Source organism: Platalea leucorodia (assembly GCF_965183815.1).
Source record: "Platalea leucorodia genome assembly, chromosome: 5".
NCBI lineage: Eukaryota > Metazoa > Chordata > Aves > Pelecaniformes > Threskiornithidae > Platalea > Platalea leucorodia.
Window position 1 is genome coordinate 53311090 of NC_138827.1, and position 19545 is coordinate 53330634.

The 19545-nt window shown below is 49.2% G+C and overlaps 1 protein-coding gene across 1 annotated transcript in view; it reads right to left on the reverse strand.

Annotated features, from left to right (window-relative positions):
* Nucleotides 1-16754, reverse strand: part of NMNAT2 (nicotinamide nucleotide adenylyltransferase 2) — a gene marked incomplete at both ends in the record, with an annotated part of 29165 nt that extends 12411 nt beyond the window's left edge. The window contains one exon of the mRNA XM_082312121.1: nucleotides 16670-16754. Within this exon, the coding sequence (XP_082168247.1) occupies nucleotides 16670-16754 (85 nt within the window). The remainder of the gene's footprint in view (nucleotides 1-16669) is intronic.
* Nucleotides 16755-19545: the final 2791 nt, after the last annotated feature.

Sequence of the window (19545 nt, forward strand, 5' to 3'; positions counted from 1 at the left end):
CGCAGGGACAAAAACTGAGTGCTGATTTTTGGAAAAGCCAAAATGGAGCCTCCCTGATGCATGCTGCCATGCAGGAGAGTCTGGGCTTTGGGTGTGCCAAGGAGCAGAGATCAACAGACCTGTGTCTACCTTTACATTGTAATGCAATATAAAATGCAAACTAAAAAAGAAAAAGGAAATTCCCAAACAAAAAATGCCATTGAGTTTTAAATTAAAACATCTTTCATTATTCCATACGGTGCCTTTATAAAGTTCACTCTTAAGAAGAGATAAACTCCTTGCACGTAACCTCTGCTTCAAGTCCGCGAAGACAGCTGATGATATTAATTTGCCTTGAGTTTTTGGTGGCAAAAGCCAAAGATTTCACCTGGCTCTCCATTTCTCGAGGTCTGGTTAAACAGCCTGGAACTGAGCCTGCATCTGCAGGGGATGTGACCCATGGTGGTGGCATGTCATCTCTGCTCTGGCTCTCAGGAGCTCACGCTGAGCCTCTACCACCACCTGCCTTAATAAAACACCTTTTCCTGCAGAAAACAGCTCGTTTCTTATGAAAGCATGCAAAGGATTGGAAACCCAAGCAAACCCGTGTAATTCTTGTGACTGTACTGGAAAAAGTATTTGCCTGTTTCTACAGCAAGGCCAATAGCTTCAGCAGGATAGATCCTGTGGGATGATGACGTGCCACTGGCCTCACAGCACTCACAGAGGAATGTGCTGCTGGGAGGGGATGGATGTTGCTGCTCTCTGTGTTGCCATCAAAATTGTTCATTTATTTTTTAACCTGCACAGTATTATTTAGAGAAACCTGTAAATTGATGCTGCTCTCAAATACATATATATAAAAGTTGGGATCTGTACTTTCAAGAGCTTGTTGTGTACCTCAGAAATGCCAAATAGAATATAAATATGCTTGGAAAAAGTATATTTATTTACTAGTAAATCTCCTCAAGTAAATCTCTGCAAAGTAAGGATGCGGGTCGACACACGTGCTATGAAGCAGCAGTATAGTGTAGCAAATAGAGGGCTGAGCCAGGAACAGGAATACCTGCCTTCTGGTTCTGTCTTGCCTACGACTGGCAGAGAGTGTCTTCAAGTCACAAACTGGTTCATTCTCACCTGGCTTTGGGGCAGACCATGTCAGTATTGGGGCCAGTCCTGTTTGTTTAATACCTTTATCAATGGTCTGCATGAGGGGATCGAGTGCACCCTTAGTAAGTTTGCAGATGACACCAAGTTGGGTGGAAGTGTCAATCTGCTGGAGGGAGGGAAGGCCCTGCAGAGGGACCTGGACAGGCTGGATCAATGGGCTGAGGCCAGCTGTATGAGGTTCAACAAGGCTCAGTGCCGGGTCCTGCACTTGGGTCACAACAGCCCCATGCAATGCTACAGGCTGGGGGAGGAGTGGCTGGAGAGCTGCCTGGCAGAAAAGGACCTGGGGGTGCTGGTCGACAGCCGCCTGAACATGAGCCAGCAGTGTGCTCAGGTGGCCAAGAAGGCCAATGGCATCCTGGCTTGTATCAGGAATAGTGTGGCCAGCAGGACCAGGGAGGTGATAGTGCCCCTGTACTCGGCACTGGTGAGGCCACACCTCGAGTGCTGTGTTCAGTTTTGGGCCCCTCACTACAAGAAGGACATCAAGGTGCTGGAGCGTGTCCAGAGGAGGGCAACGAAGCTGGTGAAGGGTCTAGAGCACAAGTCTTATGAGGAGCGGCTGAGGGAGCTGGGGTTGTTTAGCCTGGAGAAGAGGAGGCTGAGGGGAGACCTTATCACTCTCTACAACTACCTGAAAGGAGGTTGTAGCGAGGTGGGGGTCGGTCTCTTCTCCCTAGTAACAAGTGATAGGACGAGAGGAAACGGCCTCAAGTTGTGCCAGAGGAGATTTAGATTAGATATTAGGAAAAATTTCTTCACAGAGAGAGTGGTTAGGCACTGGAACAGATTGCCCAGGGAAGTGGTGCAATCAATGTCCCTGGAAGTATTAAAAAAACTTGTGGATGTGGTGCTTAGGGACATGGTTTAGAGGTAGACCAGGAAATTAGGTTAACAGGTTGGATTTGATGATCTCAGAGGTCCTTTCCAACCTTAACGATTCTATGATTCTACAATTCAATGATTCTATGTTTGCTTGCAGGGCTGTGTCCATCAGGTGGCTCTGCCCACTCATTTGCAGCTCTGCTGGCTCACTTTGTGTAACCATCAGCTAAGGCAGACCTTCACAGCCATTCAGTTCAACGAAAAAGCCTTTAAAAAGATTGTGTTTTCATGACATCTCAAGTTCCCTTTGGAGAGGAGCTGTGCTGCTAGCAGGGCTGGCACCACAGTGGGAGCAGCCACCTCCACTGCCGGGAAAGTGGCAGAGGACTTCGGGTAGGTGGCACCATGGCTTGAGGGTGGCACAAGATAGTGGCATTAGATTGCAGCGTCTAGATGCATCCATGCTGCAAGCACGATGCTGCATTTAAAGCTTCATTATTTTTTTTACAGATTCAATTTTCTCAGGCTGACTTACTCTTCAGTGGCTAAATGAAGAGGGAGACAGGCAGCTGTAACCAAGCCTGTCCAAACGCATTAGCTCATCGAGACTTGAGTCTCATCCTCTGTACAAGGCAAGCCAAAACTACTTTAGCTCTTCTAAGAGACGCCGGGGCTGTTGGTGGTTCGCCCTCCCCCAGGCAGAGGTCGTGGTGCCTCCTGCCACAGTGTGTGCTCCTGGCACATGTGGGAGGAAGTGTGGGATCTCAGCATCTCGAAATGATGGGTGATCAGTGATGTGGCTCTGCACAAGGATCAACTAGGAGTTGGGCAGTAAGGAGAGGGAGACAGAACGGAGGTCATGGCTGGCATGGAAAGGACAAAGAGGGTGGGTCTCCTTCTGCTTTTGGGTCTCCTTCTGCCTTTGGATCTTCTGCCTTTGGGTCTTCTTCTGCTTTTGGGTGTTCTGCCGCCCTTGAGTCTTCCAACCCGAAGAAAGCGGGGCTGTGCACAGCATGAGGCTAAGCTGAGGAGCCCCACACCCAACACAGCACTGGTCATTCTTCTGGGTTTCTGGAAATGGGATTCTGGGTTTGGTGGGTCATTGCTTTGAACCACTGTGGCAGCTCTGATGTTGTGGTGCTTCTTCCAAACCCCCAAGTCCGTGTTCTCAGAAAAAGTCTTTTTTTAATAAAATTTGTTGCGTCTTTCATGCAAAATATGCTGCTTGTGGAGACCAGGCTTGTGGTCTCCTGGCAGACATGGCTGATGCCAAAGACACTGCAGTATCTTTGCATTCCTCTTCTTGTCTGTATTCCTTACAGTCAGCCATCTGTGCAACTCCCAACCTTCCCTCCCTGCTTGTGCAAAGATTTTTTTCCTGGGAAAGAGTAAACTTTGGTCTGAAAAAACATTGGTCTCAGGAGTTTCAGTCCTGCTTCTCTGCCGGTTTGTTGGGTTTCTGGCCTGTTCATTGTCTTTGGGCTCAGCCTTCTGTCATGGCTTCCTGGCCGTTCCCAGCCTATTTCCTGCCTGTTTAATACCTGTGATGTCCAGAGACTGTGCTGGACCCAGAAAACAGCCTCCAATATTTTCACTTTCTACAAGCACCTTATAGCCCGCAACACCAATGCAAGGATGTTGGGTTGGAAGAGAAAAGCTCATTTCTTTTCCGGTGTAAATGGTCCTTAATGCTCCAGACAACTTGCATGGCTTTTAAACATTGTTGACATAAATAAACTACCAGCAATGGACCCTGCCAAGACATGCATTAGCCCACCGGCAGCACGGTTGTGCAGTGGAGAGCTTTCAGCTGCAGCTCCCCAGCTCCATGCCTTCCGGCACAGCCCCTCTGCAGTGGCTGGTGGTTGACCTTAGCCTTGCTATGTTGGTGAAGGATGGGACAGGGGTGACACTTGGACCCTTCCCAAGCACTGTTGACACCTCCCCGCTGCCCCAGCCCAGCTTTGCTCACCTCCTCTGCAAATGCACTTCAAATATTTTTGGCTCTACTGATTTCCTGCAACGTGACAGTGGGGAAAGACCAATCAGAGGATATGGTCCAAGGCTACAAAAATGATAAGTGATGATTTTGTCCAGATTGAATGAAAAAATAGCATCCTGCTTCCCCAATAGGAAATCAGTGCTTATTTAAGAGATGTTTCGTTTTGGCGGTTCTCACTGAGTATATTTAATCGCAACGTTTCAGCTCTTCTGGCACTGCTCCATCACCTAAATTGGTGTTAATGAAATCAAATATTCCTCGTGTTCAATTTTTCAAGGTGTAATTTCAAATTGTATTTGCTTTGCCTTTGTACCTGGTTCATCTGCACCCCTAAGACTTCCTATTTCCTTTTATTTTTTTTTCTTTCACGGAGGAATGCCACCAGCCAGCTCTGATTTATGCCCTTCTCCCCATGGGGGATTGAAGCTGCAGCCCACTCACACTCTGCGCCAGCCCTCCAAAAACACACACGAGGTAGCAGGGAGGCAAGAAAGTTTTGCACAGTCTTAATCGCTCTTCCCCAAGAGCCAGGGCAGAGGAGGGTGCACAGCCACAAGCGATGGAGAAGGCAAAACCATTTCCCAGGTGTCTCATTTTCATTTTGAGCAATTTGGCCTCCAACATCCTTGGATGGGAGGCGGGACGCAGCCACAAGGTGCCGAGGGCAAGGCAGGCGCTTTCCCACTGTCTAAAATACCTTCTCCTGCAGGGGAGAGTGACCCAGATACGCCAGCACACTTTGTTTTATTCTCAAGCTAGCAGCACTTGCAGGACTTAAATGTTGCTTTCTACCCCGAGCCCAACTCAGGCAAGGCGCCAGCAGTTATTCTCAGCCTAATTGAGTGGTGTGTGTGTATATATATATATATTAAAAAAAAAAAAATAAAACAACAACAAAAAACCCAACCTCTGAATGCCAAATCAGGGATGTATTCATCAGAGATGTACTCATCTCAGAGCCCAGCTCTTCTCTGCCGCTTGCTCCAGGGCCACTTTCTCTGCCCCAACCAGCATCTTCACCCACCCATTGCCTACAGTTGCACCTTGGCCAAAGCTGGGGAAACCATCAGCACTTCCATTTCCTAGACTTCCCAGAGGGACAAAACAACTCTTCTACTAGAGGAATAAGCCCTGACTGCTCTTCAAGACAATCAGGAGGAGGGGGCAGAGCACGGTTCTTTGTCATGGGATTGACCCTTCCCAAGGCAAGCCTAGGGAGATCCCAGTGTGTCCCACTGACCCAAACAGCCTGTCCTGCCTCAAGCTCAGTGCCCCTTAGATGATCTCAGTCAGATTCCCAGGAGACATTTGGTTGGTAGAAATATCCCATTAAATCCCCTAATGTTTAATGATTTTCATCTCCAAGCTAACTGCTCTGTTACACTTTCCCCGCCTCACTCCGTTAGTCCATAGCTGCATCCAGGCATTGTAGAAGTAAGAAATTTAGAAGGGACTTCCATGCTAAATGCCTTTAATCATTACTGCTCATTTGTTTTAATGGTTTCTCATAGGCACAAAAAAGCATTGGCCACCAAATACCTGGAAACTCGCGGTAGAAGTGGAGGCTATGAAAGACCCCAGAGAAATGATGCTGCAGCACCTGACCCTCCCACCTCCTGGCCCACCCAGGCACCCCACCAGCGTCCAGCTCTGAGAGCTGCACGAGTGATGACTAATGAGGCTCATGTTATCACCATCTGTTGACCACTCATGGCTTCATGGCAGAAAAGTGAAATTAGATGTTTAAAACAAACAAAAAAAAGGTTGAAGACTGAGTCACAGCAAGCTAATCTAGAAATAGGAGAGCATTTGCTGGAGACCCAACAAGACGGTGCCTGGGCAGGGGATCTGGCTGGTCCCAGGTGACCTGGGCCATAGAGGAACAGCCTATTTGATATAATTGAAATTTAAATTGAAGGCATCCTATTTTTCCCTCTTTTTTCAGAACTGGAGTATTTCAAGGGGCAGTGCATGTGAGAAGGCACACAGGACCCTGGGAAGAAACCCTCAAGGTCTCAGAGCTTGAGAAAAAGCATCTGAGGAAGATCCTGGCAAAGCAACCCAGGCCAAAGCACTTTTCCCCTCTAGAGCATTCCACCCTGCTGTGGTGGAGCAGGTGGGAGCAGGCAATGCCCATCAGGTAAGCAACATGAGGACAAGTACGGGGAGCTGCTTCTTGAGTTGAAGCTGCCACCAGCTCCTCCACATAGGCACTGGACCTACTTTTCTGTCAGGCAGGTGATTAGCACAGTGCTGTCATTCTCACCAATTCTAAGGAGAAGTGATATAATTTATTGCCCAGAGATCTCCACCCTGGTATCACAGGAGGAATGTGCTCAGCACCTTGCTGGGTCTTACCTGAAGGATGGGCAGCTGATTCCTGCCAAGGTGGACCACCCTCCACCTGGTATTTGACACCCAGAGCTACTGCCTGGGCATCTTAGAGGTCTTGAGGCTGGCAAGGTGAGGGGAAGCATCTAAGCTGGTAAAAGCAACTCTTAGCAGATGAAAATGGATGAAGAAGATGATGTGAAGAAGGACGTTTTTTGAGCTCCCTGCCACAGGACAGCACCGAAACACCTTGCTTAGAAGCCCTCAGAGAAGGATTAAGCATCTCTAGGTAAGACAAGTCTCTGTATGCATGGTATTGAAGTGAAAAGTGAGAGGCCATATAACTTTCCCTGGCTGGTGCATTAGCCAGCCACCCCATAAGTCAGCAAGAGCTGTGCATGCTGTAACGTGATGCATGGTGCAGGGGAGCGAGTTTTCCTCTTCCAGCATAGTATTTTCTTCATTTTTTTAGAGAGAAACGTGCCAAAATGTGCATTTGCCAGCGCTTGGAGTAAAATGCCCCTCTGAGCACCAGGATTTATTTAAGTACAAACCAGGGGAGTGAACATCACTGCAGCTGGACTGGGCAAAAAGCAGTTGGAGTGATTTCATCTGAAATCCGTCTCTCCTGTAGGGTTTTCAAGGCTAACAGCTCTCCAGCTGGTGTAAAACGATGTAAACGTGCCGCCCGCGGTAAAGCGACATCAATTTGTGGCACGAATCTGGCCCGGAGCTGGTAGTCTGTGGCTGCATCTTGGCTTCAATGAAAGTCGAAATATCAGGAGCAAAAATAAACTGTTTGGCAAGCAAAGGGGAGGGTGTTGCATGTAGTCCTGACTGCTCTGTTTTGAAATGATTTTTATTGCCCTGGGCCCACAGATATAGTCAAACAGCACAAGGGTAGCAGCAAAAGGCACCTGGCGAATATTTTCATTATCCTGCTGTGGTCTTATTTTGCTTCCACCAGGATGCAGGTGGCATAGCCGAAGTAGGACAGGCACCACAATGTTGGTCCCTGGAGAGGTCCCAGTCCCCATCTCAGCCAGCCACAGGCTGGGAAATCAGTGTCATCCAGTGCCTTTTTTAAAAAAAAAATGGGGGGGAAAAAAACTCCAACTGATTTCCACACTTTTTTTCCGCTGCCCTAATTTCCCCTTGCAAGCACTCTATTTGTTTTCATTTCCAAGCCGTTGTAGCACATCAAAGGCAGTGCTTTGTACACCCCGGCTCGCGCAGTGCTGCTCCTTCGGGCTGATGCACGGCAGAATCACAACCCTACCAGGAGCAGAGGATTTACGGTCCCCAAATCCCCATGCAGCAGAGACAGGGAGCAGTTGCCTGGCGGCTCTTTGCTGGTCTTGGGTTGCCTCTACATGGGGCTGACCCCTACACTGTGACTCTGACCCATGGCTTGTCTTTGCTGGCAAAGCATCTGAAGATGCTGACCCTGACAGGGATCTGCACTGGCTGAACTGGGACTGTGCAGGCAGAAAATGTCCCACCTATGGAGATGCAGAAAGGTCGGGGGGATGCTGGTGACAGCATGGGGTGGCAGAGGCAGCTGAGGGAGGGCTTCAACCTCACGGTGATACCAAAGGGATGTCATGTTCCCATTACTGCAGCCGTGGCTTTCCTGGCTGCGTGGCTCAGTGAAACCCTCTCTCTTTGCAGATCTATTCCCAAGGCCCCCTCTCCCCCAAAAGAAGTATCAACGATGTCTTTGCACAAAGCAAATGCGCCAGAAGCAAAGCTGTGCCTTTCAGCCCCCCTAACCCAGCTCGCAAGGTCTCACTGGGAAAACTGGATTTTCTTACTTCCCTTGCCAATAAGCCCTAGCAAAACGTGATCTCCTTAGGGAAGGCTTAAGCTCAATTAGGGGGTGTTGGATTTTCGATGAAAGTAGAAATCTTTGTGGAGCAGGGGCTGAGCAAGTCCTTCCTTGCCTGGCTCAGAGACAGGCTCTCCACCCATCCCGTGGGGAGCTCCTCTGTGTTTGCCCCCTTCTACTCCAGCTCCAAAACAAATGTATAGGGCAAGCTCTTGAAAATATGTATTTCTAAAGACTCTATGTTTTTCTGTTCCCAAATATGGATATAGCAGTTTTCTGCTGGCATGACCAAGCTACATCCAGCAGCTCAAGCTTACCAAAGGAAATTAGTTGATGCTGGAAAGGAGAGAAATAAAACATGCTCCCGAATTAGGTTGTCTTCTCCAGGCGTGACTGCACACCATCAATACATGCAAGCAATGCTGCTTTGGGGGGACAAGAGCTGTGCCCTGGTCCTGGTTTGTTTTCAGAGCTGTGGTGGGCACCGCAGACTTTTCCCAGCTTTTTCCATGCAGGGCATCCCAAAAATCCAGCCCTGCTTGGCTGGGCACCAGTGCCGCTGCAGGAGCGCTTGCATTCAGGGGTTATAAATGCCAGAGAGGACACGCACATCTCAAAGTCCAGAGGTGCCCTGGCTTTATCTCCACCTTAGGCTGATTTTTCTGTCTTAGAGCTTGTTGGGTCTTTGTTAGGTGCTTTGGGCTGTTCCACCTCCCTGGTCCCAGGTGGGGGCTAGGGCTAGGGTTAAGGTAAGGGTTAGCGTTAGGGCTAGAGCTAGGGTTACCTGTGCTGCACATTCAACGCAGCCAGACTGTTTCTGCTTGCCCCTTGCTCCCCAGCTGCAAGCGATGAGACACGGGCTCGGAGCCGTCTCCGATACATCTCTGCGCCTTCTTCCTCGTCTCAGGGGACCCCTTGCAGTGCCCCTGCCTTGCTGCCAGAAAGGATTTCGAAGGCCAGAGCATGGAGGGGTGAGGATGTCTATTTTAGGCCAGCTGCTGCTCAGATGCACAAAGATCAGCCTAATCACAAGCCACTCCTACCTGTGTCCCCCATCGCTGCAGTACCCGACACAAATGCACAGCAGCCTGTCAGGGAAAGCCGAGACGTGAGTCCCCCTCGTTGCACAAGTCAGGAGAGATTAAGTAACTTGTCCAAGGTCGCATGAGAGACATGGGCTGCCACTGCTGGGGTTTAGCATTCAGCTAATTGATACCCTCGGCATTGCACGGGCTGCTATTAAAAAGTATCAGAGAAGATGATGCAAGAGGTGTGAGCATCTTAGCGAGCACAAACGGTTTTTAAACAGAAGTGGAGACCCTGTTTCTTTCTTGAATGAGGTTGTAGGACTGTTTTTCTCACTGCTGGGTTTGTTTATAGTCGGTGGAAGTAAGAGAAGGTACGTGGCACATTTTGGGAGGTGGCATTGTCATAGAGACAATGTAATGTCTCACAGATCGTAATAAATACTGCTAAATGTTTAAGAGCTTATAAATATTTTAAAAGAATCCCTGAGTGGTTATTGATGGATTTTAATCTGGTGCTTGCGAAAACTCCTCCTCTTTGTGGGTCATAAAGAGGAGATGAGATGCTTGAGTTGCAGGAAGCCGGTGATAAAGGCCATGAAAAAAAGAGTCTGTATGGGATGCAGTGATGGGAATGTGACATTAACTGATATATAATGGCACCCAAAAGAGCCATGGGTGCTGTGGTCCTGCCGGTGCTGTTCTGTCCTCCTGGCACAGCACCCGAGAAACTGCAGTTTCGGCATGTTTTGGGGAAGTGCTGGGAGTGGAGGCATGCAGGTGACTCACCCCCCATGGCACAAGGCTGGGCTGACCGGTTTCGCCGTCTGCCACCACTTTGAGCTGGGAGCACTTGGCTGGGCTGAGAATGTCTTGCCCTCCCAGAGCCTTTCTTCCTATGAAAGATGTAGGCTGTTTGCTGTGATTTTAGCAGCTAGGGTGTCAGTGGAATCACCTCTATGGCATTGCAGAGCCCGGCCAGAATTAACTTAAAAAGCTGCTGAGAGGTGAACACGGATGCTGCAGCTCCCCATGTCCAATAAATCACCCAAGGTGTTACAAGTAACGTCTATCCTGGCTCTGCCCCAGGTTGGATCCTTCCTGCTGCTGCTCTGCCTGTGCTGCCTGTGCTCCCTGAGCCCTGCCAACGCCATGCGGAGCAAAGCCGGGGCTGAATCAGGCCCTCCCTGTCCGTCACATCCTCCCGGAGTCCCATCACCCGCCTCTCGCTCCATCGATTACTCCAGCTAATTACGCATTCAGATTTCAGCCCGGAGATGAAATGGAAACACGAGGCAGCCTTGCAGAGGCCTTGACTTCTTACTCATGTTACAGACAGCAGAGGCAAAACCTCTCTCAAGCTCCCAATGAGCTTCTGCTAGATTGGGGCTGGACAGGGAGGCAGAATTTTGCTTCTGGTCATTTACAGATATGTTCACATTTAAGCAAAAGGGGAAAGGGTGAGCTGTCATTCTGTTCACGCATTTCTCCCAGCTCCATCCCAGGCAGCGATGCTCTCATTAAACTGCTCTGCAGTTCAGTCATCTCAACAAAGTAAGAAAAAGTGATTCTTGAAATTCAGGATATTAAGACAACACACAATTGACAAAAGCCTCAGCTCCTGCCTCTTCCTCCCTCTGTACTTACAAAACTCCATCCCTTTATCTCAAAAGCCTATTTACATGATGCAGCAGACCTCAGTGCTGCTCCTCTAGAAGGGCTGTGTTGAATAATCAAAGAGCAGCCTGCTGGGATTTTTAATTGCTCAAATTTTCTTAAGAAGTCGTGCAATGGAGAGTTTTACTTCTGATGGCAGAGTCCTCTTTCATTGTTTTCCATCAGAAATGTTTTTTATCCAGCTGCTCGTTAGGATATAAACTCTCTTCAATGACACATGCATGTAGGATATTGGGAAAATTTAGTTTTAATTAGACAAAAAGGACGGTGAAGGGAAAAACAGCAGAGATTTGCTGAATTTCAAGATGCACCCTATCTATGAGCTATGTGTTTCTGTGCAAGTCCAGGTCCTGGCACTGTTTGAAATGAAGTGAGTGGGAAACTCGATGGCCAAATAGGTTTAAACCATCTAAGGTAGCGAGACTCCCTATGAGAAGGCTACATCTGAGACACTACAGATTTGATGAAAATCGCCTATTTGCTATCAAACACTTGAGTGCCAAAAAAAAAAAAATAGCTGTAAAAAAAGCCAAGTGCCTCTTGTGGAGTGAAATAACAACATCCCAACCCTTTCCTTGGGGGTCACCCAAATGGCTGCCTCTGAGCCCAGCTCTGAGCATCCCGCTGCCCCCAGCCTCCATGTCCCTTGACCTCACGGGCACCGTGCAGCCGGGAGAGGGGAAGGACACCTTGAAACCTTCCTCTGCAAGGGCAGGGAGATCCCCAGTAAAGCTCTGCTAATCAAAGGCTGATGAGCAGAGGTGGAAAGAGGGACGAGACATGTCAAAAAGGGATGGATGTGATGGGTGACCCAAGCCCTGGAGATGAAGCTGTGTCAGGCTGCTCTTAGAGATGGGCTGAAATAAAACCACGTTTGGTGAGCAAGGTCATTTCCTTGAAGCCAGAAGTTTGCACGTGAAAGGACAGCTTGGGAGGAATTTCAGAACTTTAAAAAGGCAAGAAAAAATGTTTAATGTGCCAAAACAAGGAATGAGGGCATTTACAGAGAGGCCTTTTCTTCTACAATTTAAGAAAATTGAATAAAAAGAAATTAGAAAAAAAAATCAATATCAAAACACTGCATCTTGATCGATCTGATACCATCTCCCTCCACCAAACCACTCATGTTTCAGTTTGCAGAAATCATCAGAACAACTCTCTGATTCTCACATATCCACAGGACAGGACAAGCCCTTTCCCCCACAGAGCTACAAAGAAACTCACTCATCGAAATCTCTTCCATCCAACTCTGGCAGTTTGTTGCCTCCCTCTCCAATCCTGAAACACCAAGAGAGAGAACCACGGAAAACCTGGAGCCTCTGACCTTGCATGGTGATGCCTTTAATCCCAGTATTTTACCCAAGACCACCTTCAAAGTGAACCATGTTTTTTTGATTGAAAAATACACTTTCTATCTTGCTCTGCCGGGCTGCCCTTTGGTTTTCATGCTCTGAATCCCAGGAGGAGGAGGACACTGTTGTGTTGGGGTTCCCTGAGCTGGCACAAGGTGGGGAAATGATTTAATTGTCAAAGCAAGCACAAGCTCATCAGCTGGAAGAGTGCCAGCATGGGCTTCAGTGTGTTAGCAGGGCTGCATGGATTAGGTTTTGCTTTTGACATTGGTTTGTTGGCTTTTGTCCTTTGGGTGGCATCACTTGCATGGGAAAGAAGCTGTAGGCGAACTGCAGCGAGGCCAAGATGGAGGGAGATGTCCTTTAGGCAGCAAATCCCGTGGCCGGCAGTGCCATGCCGCTCCGCATGTCCCCAGCAGTTCGGCACTGAGATGCTGAAGCCAGCACAGGGACATCTCAAAGGATCCCCTCCTGAGCCAGTTGCAGGGGAGGAGGGTTAAGCATCTACCCCATGTTCAGTGTTTCTCCAAGTGTCAGAGGGAAATTAAAGTCAATTGGTTTGAGTTTGGGTGTCTGCTGGCCGTGCTGGCTGAGGTAAGCTGCTGGGCTCCCTGGCACCGAACAGTGGTGGGGTTTTCATAGAATCATAGAATGGTTTAGGTTGGAAGGGACCTTAAAGATCATCCAGTTCCATCCGCCCTGCCATGGGTAGGGACACCTTCTGCTAGACCAGGGTGCTTAGAGCCCCATCCAACCTGGCCTTGAACACTTCCAGGAATGGGGCATCCACAGCCTCTGGACAACCTCTTCCAGTGCCTCACCATCCACCACCATCATGTGGCTTTAACACAGGACTTTTTGTTCTGAATCTTATTTTTCTCCAATTATTAAGACTTCCTGCATGGGATCTGCTTTTTCTTCTCCATGCCTCTTCAGGATATAAATGGATTTTCATTTCGGGCTAAAGGCCACCAATGTTCACGTCAAGTTTTAGAAACAACCTCTGCCCTCTGCTCTCCTCCTGCCTTTCTTCCCCCCGACATTATCATCCTAAAACATTTCTCATAGCCACATAAAGCTAGAAAATACAACTCAAATTTGTGACTCAGAATATACGTATATCTCAAAGCACATCTGATACCACAAATAACTCAGAGTGTTTTCAGGGCTATGTGGGTGTTTGTCTCAACCCCTTGGTATGGATGGCTGTACAGCACCGTATCTCACCTACTTTTTTATTATATGTCATATACCTAATGTTAATTATTAATTTGTATGTACAGTATTCGTTTTATATACACAGACATGAATCAGCCTCAGTGGTGAGCCCTAGTGACCCAGCCTTTTAACTGGCAGAGGATGGAGGGAGCCCTGTTGCAGTAAGTTCAGCTCTGCACAGACACGAGGGTCAGCGGTGGGATGCAGTTGCAGGTCTAGGGTTGTAACAAGAATCCCAGCTTTCTGTAAACCCAAGGATAATGATGATACTGAGTCTTAAATTCACATGACTGGTGGAAAAAATAATCCAGTGGGAATCTTTCCCCCACTAGAAGAGACTTCCAAATAATTAACCCATCTCCTATTCAGGCAAAAATCCTATGGGAAAAGGTTGGCTTTTGGCCTGAATAAAACATGGTAAGATCCAGACTGAGAAAAATTGTGATTGGCATATAATGGCATGTCTATAGTGGCATACCAGTGCAAATCTTATACTTCCTTTTGGCTTAATTAGTGCCATGTGTTAAACAGATAAATTGTATCTCTCTATGTTAAGCAAAAAATCCTCCTATCAGGCTCACAAAGCCCAAATATTTGTCTGAAAGATAAAGACAATATTTTTGCACAAATTCAGCTGTTTGAAATGCAACATTTACAGGATGGAGTACTGTTTTGGTTGGACTCGTATAGCACAGAGCTAAACGAATAACACAGATTTTGGTTGAGATTCCCATGGCTTCACATGATTATTCTTTTAGACTTGGGCGGAAGTGTTCCTCAAACAAAAATGAACAGGGATTTAGAAGCTAAATTCTGTGTCCTTTCCTCGTGGAAGACTCATTTGTCCATATCAGGTATCTCAGGACTTATATTCCAGGATCTCTGCAGGACATATGCATAGAAAATTTCCGCATCAAGCCATCCTCTTTGAGCTAAAACATGTCTTCCTGAAAGACGTCTAAGTCTTGATTTGCAGCCTTCAGGTGACGGAGAATCCATCAGGTACCCAAGTACTTTTTCCTACTACTTGATTACCTTCACTCAAAACCACACACCATGTTTGTAGTTTGAAGTGGTGTGGTATCCAAACCTGCTCCTGGCATCTCACCAGTCCTCACCAGCTGAATAAAGGAGCCCCCTTCCATCACATATCACATATCCCTCCCCCAAGCAGATACTTAAAGGCCAGGATCAAATTGCTCCTTAGCATCTTTAAGGGTGGATCTAGACTGAGCCTCTCTAAACTCTTGCCACAAAGCCTTATTTCTGGAGCTAAAGTAATTTTTGTTACTGTTCCTCCAAGAAGGGTTTTGCTAATGCTGTACATGAAAATAATACAACCTTTCTTCTTCTGCTTGATATTCCCTTGCTTATATCTACAAAGATTGCATTTGCTGCTTTATTTACAGCATCACACAGAGTTTGTATTCAGCAGGCTATGTACAATCACTCCTCAGTCCTTGACACAGTCGCTGTTTGGCAGAAGACATTTGCCTGTTGTTTATATTTGATGTGCGTTCCTCCTTGCTGGACATATGACTTTGCATTTGACTTCGCTGTTTGAACAAGCCCTTTTCATCAAACAACCCGGGCTGGGCAACACAACCGACTTGTTACCATCATTAATTGCTGTTCTACCCACTTTGTGGTCATTGGTACGTTTTACTGGCGGAGATTATATGTTTTTTCCCAGGTCATTGATAAAGATACTGAACAGTACTGAGCAAAAAAAGAATCTCATTGGGAGTCTACTAAAAACACCCACTGCATACCAATATCTCACTGATCCTTATTTTCTAAATTATATCTTGTTACTGGTTTTTAGTCCACTGAATATGGGCCACATTGATATTTTTAGTATTACTTTTCTTAATCAAAATACCATCTAGGACTAAACAATGTGGATTACAGAAATCTCTTTTATCAATAGTTGCTTCTATCAACCAAGGCCCTGTAATTTCATTTAGCTATTGTTTTTATTTTTAAATAGTTCCTCTTGTTCCTTGTTGTTCGCAATTGTTTTTAGCTTAGGGAATAGGATTTTTTTGAAGTTTCAGGTATATTGGTGCCCAGGACTACATTTTGCTGGCATTTATGAAATGGAATAACAATGTCATCATTTGCATCTAAGAAAACCATCATTTTCTAGCCTGCTGCCCAACTCATTACGATGTATGAAAACAAGGTCTGACGCAGAAATACCCCAAGCTGATCTCAATCATTTTTGCACTTAGAAACTTATGTACAGCTTTTAGAAACCCTAGGGATGCTTCTCCAACTGTAGCACAAGACCTTCAGCATCTGGTCCCCAGCCTCAAGTCTCCTATCAGACATCAAGGATGGTTCCTCTGTCTGCACTCCAAGGAGGGATATTAGAGGAGCTGATCTTTCTACTCCCATTTTTTTCGGTGGTCTGCAGTGGACACTTCACCCTCACAGGACTCCTCCCCACCCCAGGTAAGTCACTGTTTGTATAGGGATCTCCAGGCATTTCGAGTTTTACCCGAACTGTCAGTATTTATGGCATGTCAGACTGCCTTTGACAGAGACTGCCCTTCCTCCATCCCTCTCTCCCTCCCTCCCTCCCTCTTGTCTTGCCTGAACAGGCTGTAGCAGTGATTCTAGCATCCCCATCATTTGGATCATCTCACGGATGTTCAGTAATATCAATCATCTCACACGAACATTTCCGATTCCTTCGACCTACTGTCAATCTAAAGGTTGGGTATTCTAATATTTCAGTTAACTGCCTATATTTTTGTTCACTTCTGCCATACCTGGCTTTAGCTGCTTGACCCGGTCCCTCCCTCCTTCCCCGGTCAGAGAGGATATAAAAGTGCTGCAGCGACCTCAGACTTGCAGACCCAACGGGCAAGCGGCAGCTTCCAAATATCGCCGGGAGCCCTTGCCAGGACGGACCCCGGGGGTTTTGTGGGGGCGGGAGCGTGACAAGGTGAGTGCAGACGGGGGGAACCCCGCTACCTCAAGGGAAACATAAGCCGAGGCTGGAGGTCAGCCTTTCTGCTGTTGGCTCTCGGCGCGGCCGGAGGCCGAGGCCCGGGTCGGCCTCCGCCCGCGGCGCCTTCAGCACCGCCCGCCGCGGACAGCGCCCGGCCGGGGCGGCCCCGCGGCGCCCGCCCCCCGCGGCGCCCCCCCCGGAACGGGGCTGCGCCCCCGAAGCGCGCCCCCGCGCCCCGCGCCCCGCGGCGCAGCCCCGGCACCCCCCGCCCCTCCTCCCCGCCTCGCTGCCGGCGGGACTGACCGAACATCTGGATGTGGCCCTTGGTGATGGGGTTGAAGCTGCCGCAGGCCAGCAGGATAACGTGGGTCTTGGTGGTCTCCGTCATGGTGCCGGCGCGGCCCTGCCCGGCCCTGCCCAGCCCTGCCCCAGCCGCTTTTTGTGTCTCGGTGCGGCTGCGGCGGCGGCGGGAGGGAGGGAGGGAGGGAGGGAGGGGAGGAGGGAGGGAGCGGGGCCGGGGCGGGAGCGGGGGCGGCGCCGCGGCTGCGGGAGCGGGGCCGGGGCCGGGGCCGGCGCCGCCCCCGCCGCGCAGAGCCCGGGGCACGCAGGCCCCGCGGGCGGGCTGGCACCGGCGGGCGGGCGGGTACGGCGCAGACACAGGCGCGGGCAGGCGGTGCACCCCCTGCCCAGGGGCTGGGGGCTGCGGCCGGACTCCTGGGTACCTACGCACACGGGGAGATGTGTATGTATACACGTACACATGTGCGCACGAACACACGCCCACGTCCATCTCCACAGGCACGAATATGTGCACACACATTTGCAGAGACTCGCGCCCAGCCCCCCACACGCATGTACCCCCTGTATACGCATACATCCCCATGCACAGCCCCTGTATATGCACACATGTGCACAGCTTCACATGTGCGTGCACACACACACATACACCGAGATGCGTCTTCCTCCTCCGAAGAGGTCTGGAGAGAGGTGGCAGATACCTACCTGCACATACACACACCCACAGAGGGGCTGTGCCTCCCCCCGCAAGCAGAGGTGACGCATTGGCATCCCCAGGGCTGAGGAGACATAACACGCGCACCCCCACCTCCCCCACAACTCGGTCTTCAAGAGCAGCCATGCTCTGCGTGTCCCCCCAGTCCTGCTCAGATGACCCCGGAGACCCCAGCCCGGGACCCACACGGGCCTCCCAGCTGCCCCAGCCCCAGCACAGCGTCACTGCAACACGCTTTTCTGGGGCTGCATGGGGAAACTGGCTTGGAGAGCTTCAGCTTCACCCAACACCTCCATTTCACTGTCTGAAGGAAGTGAAAATCACGTAGATGCTGTGGGTATGCCAAAAACCAGTCTTTGCAGCAAGGTAAACAAGTACCAGACTGACTGACTGACTAATTGTCTTTATTTCTTGTTTGTATGCTTGCAGCATTGCTGTTCTCTGCTAAAGAAGCTCCTCTCCCCGAGAAAGGGCTGGCAGAGCCCTCTCTGCTCACAGCCACTGCAGGCAGAGCCGCAGGCAGCTGCCTTCAACCACCTCCCAAAGGCTTTCTCTGTCCTGTCGCTTCTCTCCATCTCCTACACGCAGCCTTTCCTCCCAACAGGGAGTTATTTGCCACCAACAGGTTTCCCTTTCTCTTCCTTCATCTGTCCTCCTCCCTCTGTCCTGAAGAGGTACCGACTGCAGGGCTTTGCAGCCACCACTATCTCCCCTCTGCCTTCCCGGGGCGGTGGCTTTCAGCCCTGCCTGCAGCAGGCCTGCTAAGATGAATTATTTCCAGTCCTTTGCTTGAAAACTTTTGCCCTGCCAGCTCAGCCAGGTGCTGGAATGCTCATCAGTCCTATTCCCGAGTGATATGAAGGAGTAAGACCCTGGGAAACAAACCCAAGAAGATATTGAATCCATTTGCTCAGGAAACCCTTAAATCCTTGTTGCGGAGGCCATGGCTGCAGTCACACCCTTGGGAGCACGCATTGATAGCAAGTGGTGGTCTCTCTTGCCACATAGGGGTGTGGTAACAGACCTCAGGGTTATATTTTTATGCTTATTTTTAATTCAGACTAAGCTGGCATCGAGGGAGAGGGATGCTGAGACAGCCGGTGTGCTCTGCCCCTTGCTCCCTGCCTCTCCCCTTTGGCTCCATCCAGATCCCCAGGGAGATGTGAGATACATTAACGGGGTGTTCCTCTTCGGTGACAAGCCGGCTCAAAACCCGCTGGTGTTTGAGCGCTCACAGTCTCCTTTGAATAGGCTTCGCAGGTTGAAGGCTGCAGGATGGGGATCGGGAGAGAAGCAGGCAGAGGTGCCAGAATTTAAACAAACCATTAAAAAACCCACCCATACAGCACATGCAGCGTGGAAAGGAGAAAGCAGCTTACATGCATTAGCCAGAGGTTCTTACAGCCAGGGGCAAAAAAAAAAAATTAAAAAAAAACACACTAGGAAAATACTCTCGGGTATGAGAAAAAAATGGTGTTATGGGTGTAAATGTCTGTCCACAGGCAAAAATCCTTCAGGGAATCCTGTTTTCTCACCAGCAGAAATCCAGGTGGGGAGCTTGCTGCTGCAAACACAAAATTATTTGGGTTCTCAGAGGTTCGCTCTCGGTGTTAGTCTCAAAGCCAAACAAACCCCAGGACAAGGGGCTGGTAGGCGACACGGCCATGGCAGATCGGCTGCAGGATGGGCTGAGCTGGGGGATGAGGTGGGATCAAGAGCGGCAGCCCAACCACTGCCCTGCCAGGGTAGGAGAGGTGCTGCCGCGCAGCTGCGTCCCCTGGCCCCTGCCAAAAACTGGCTTGGTGGCAGCGTGACCTGGGTGCAAGTCTGAATGAGGTCAGCCATCAAATCAGATATGCACAGTGGCTGCTAATCCATGCAAAGGTCTAATGGTGCCCTAAAAACATTGGTGTCATGTTTGCTTGCTCGGCTTGGAAAGGCCAGGGCAATCAGATCCATCTCTTGCCATCAGCTGTGTGGGGAAATGGCGATAAATGGCAATAAATAAATGAACAAATAATGTCAAGTCAGGAAAGGTAAAGTGCATTTTTATGTTTTCTCGGAAAGTGGTGCTTTACCTTCTTACTCGCTCTGTACAGACATTTGGTGATTCAATGGGATGAGATTTTGGGGGTCATGTTGGGATTTTTTTGTGCTGCTCCTCTGA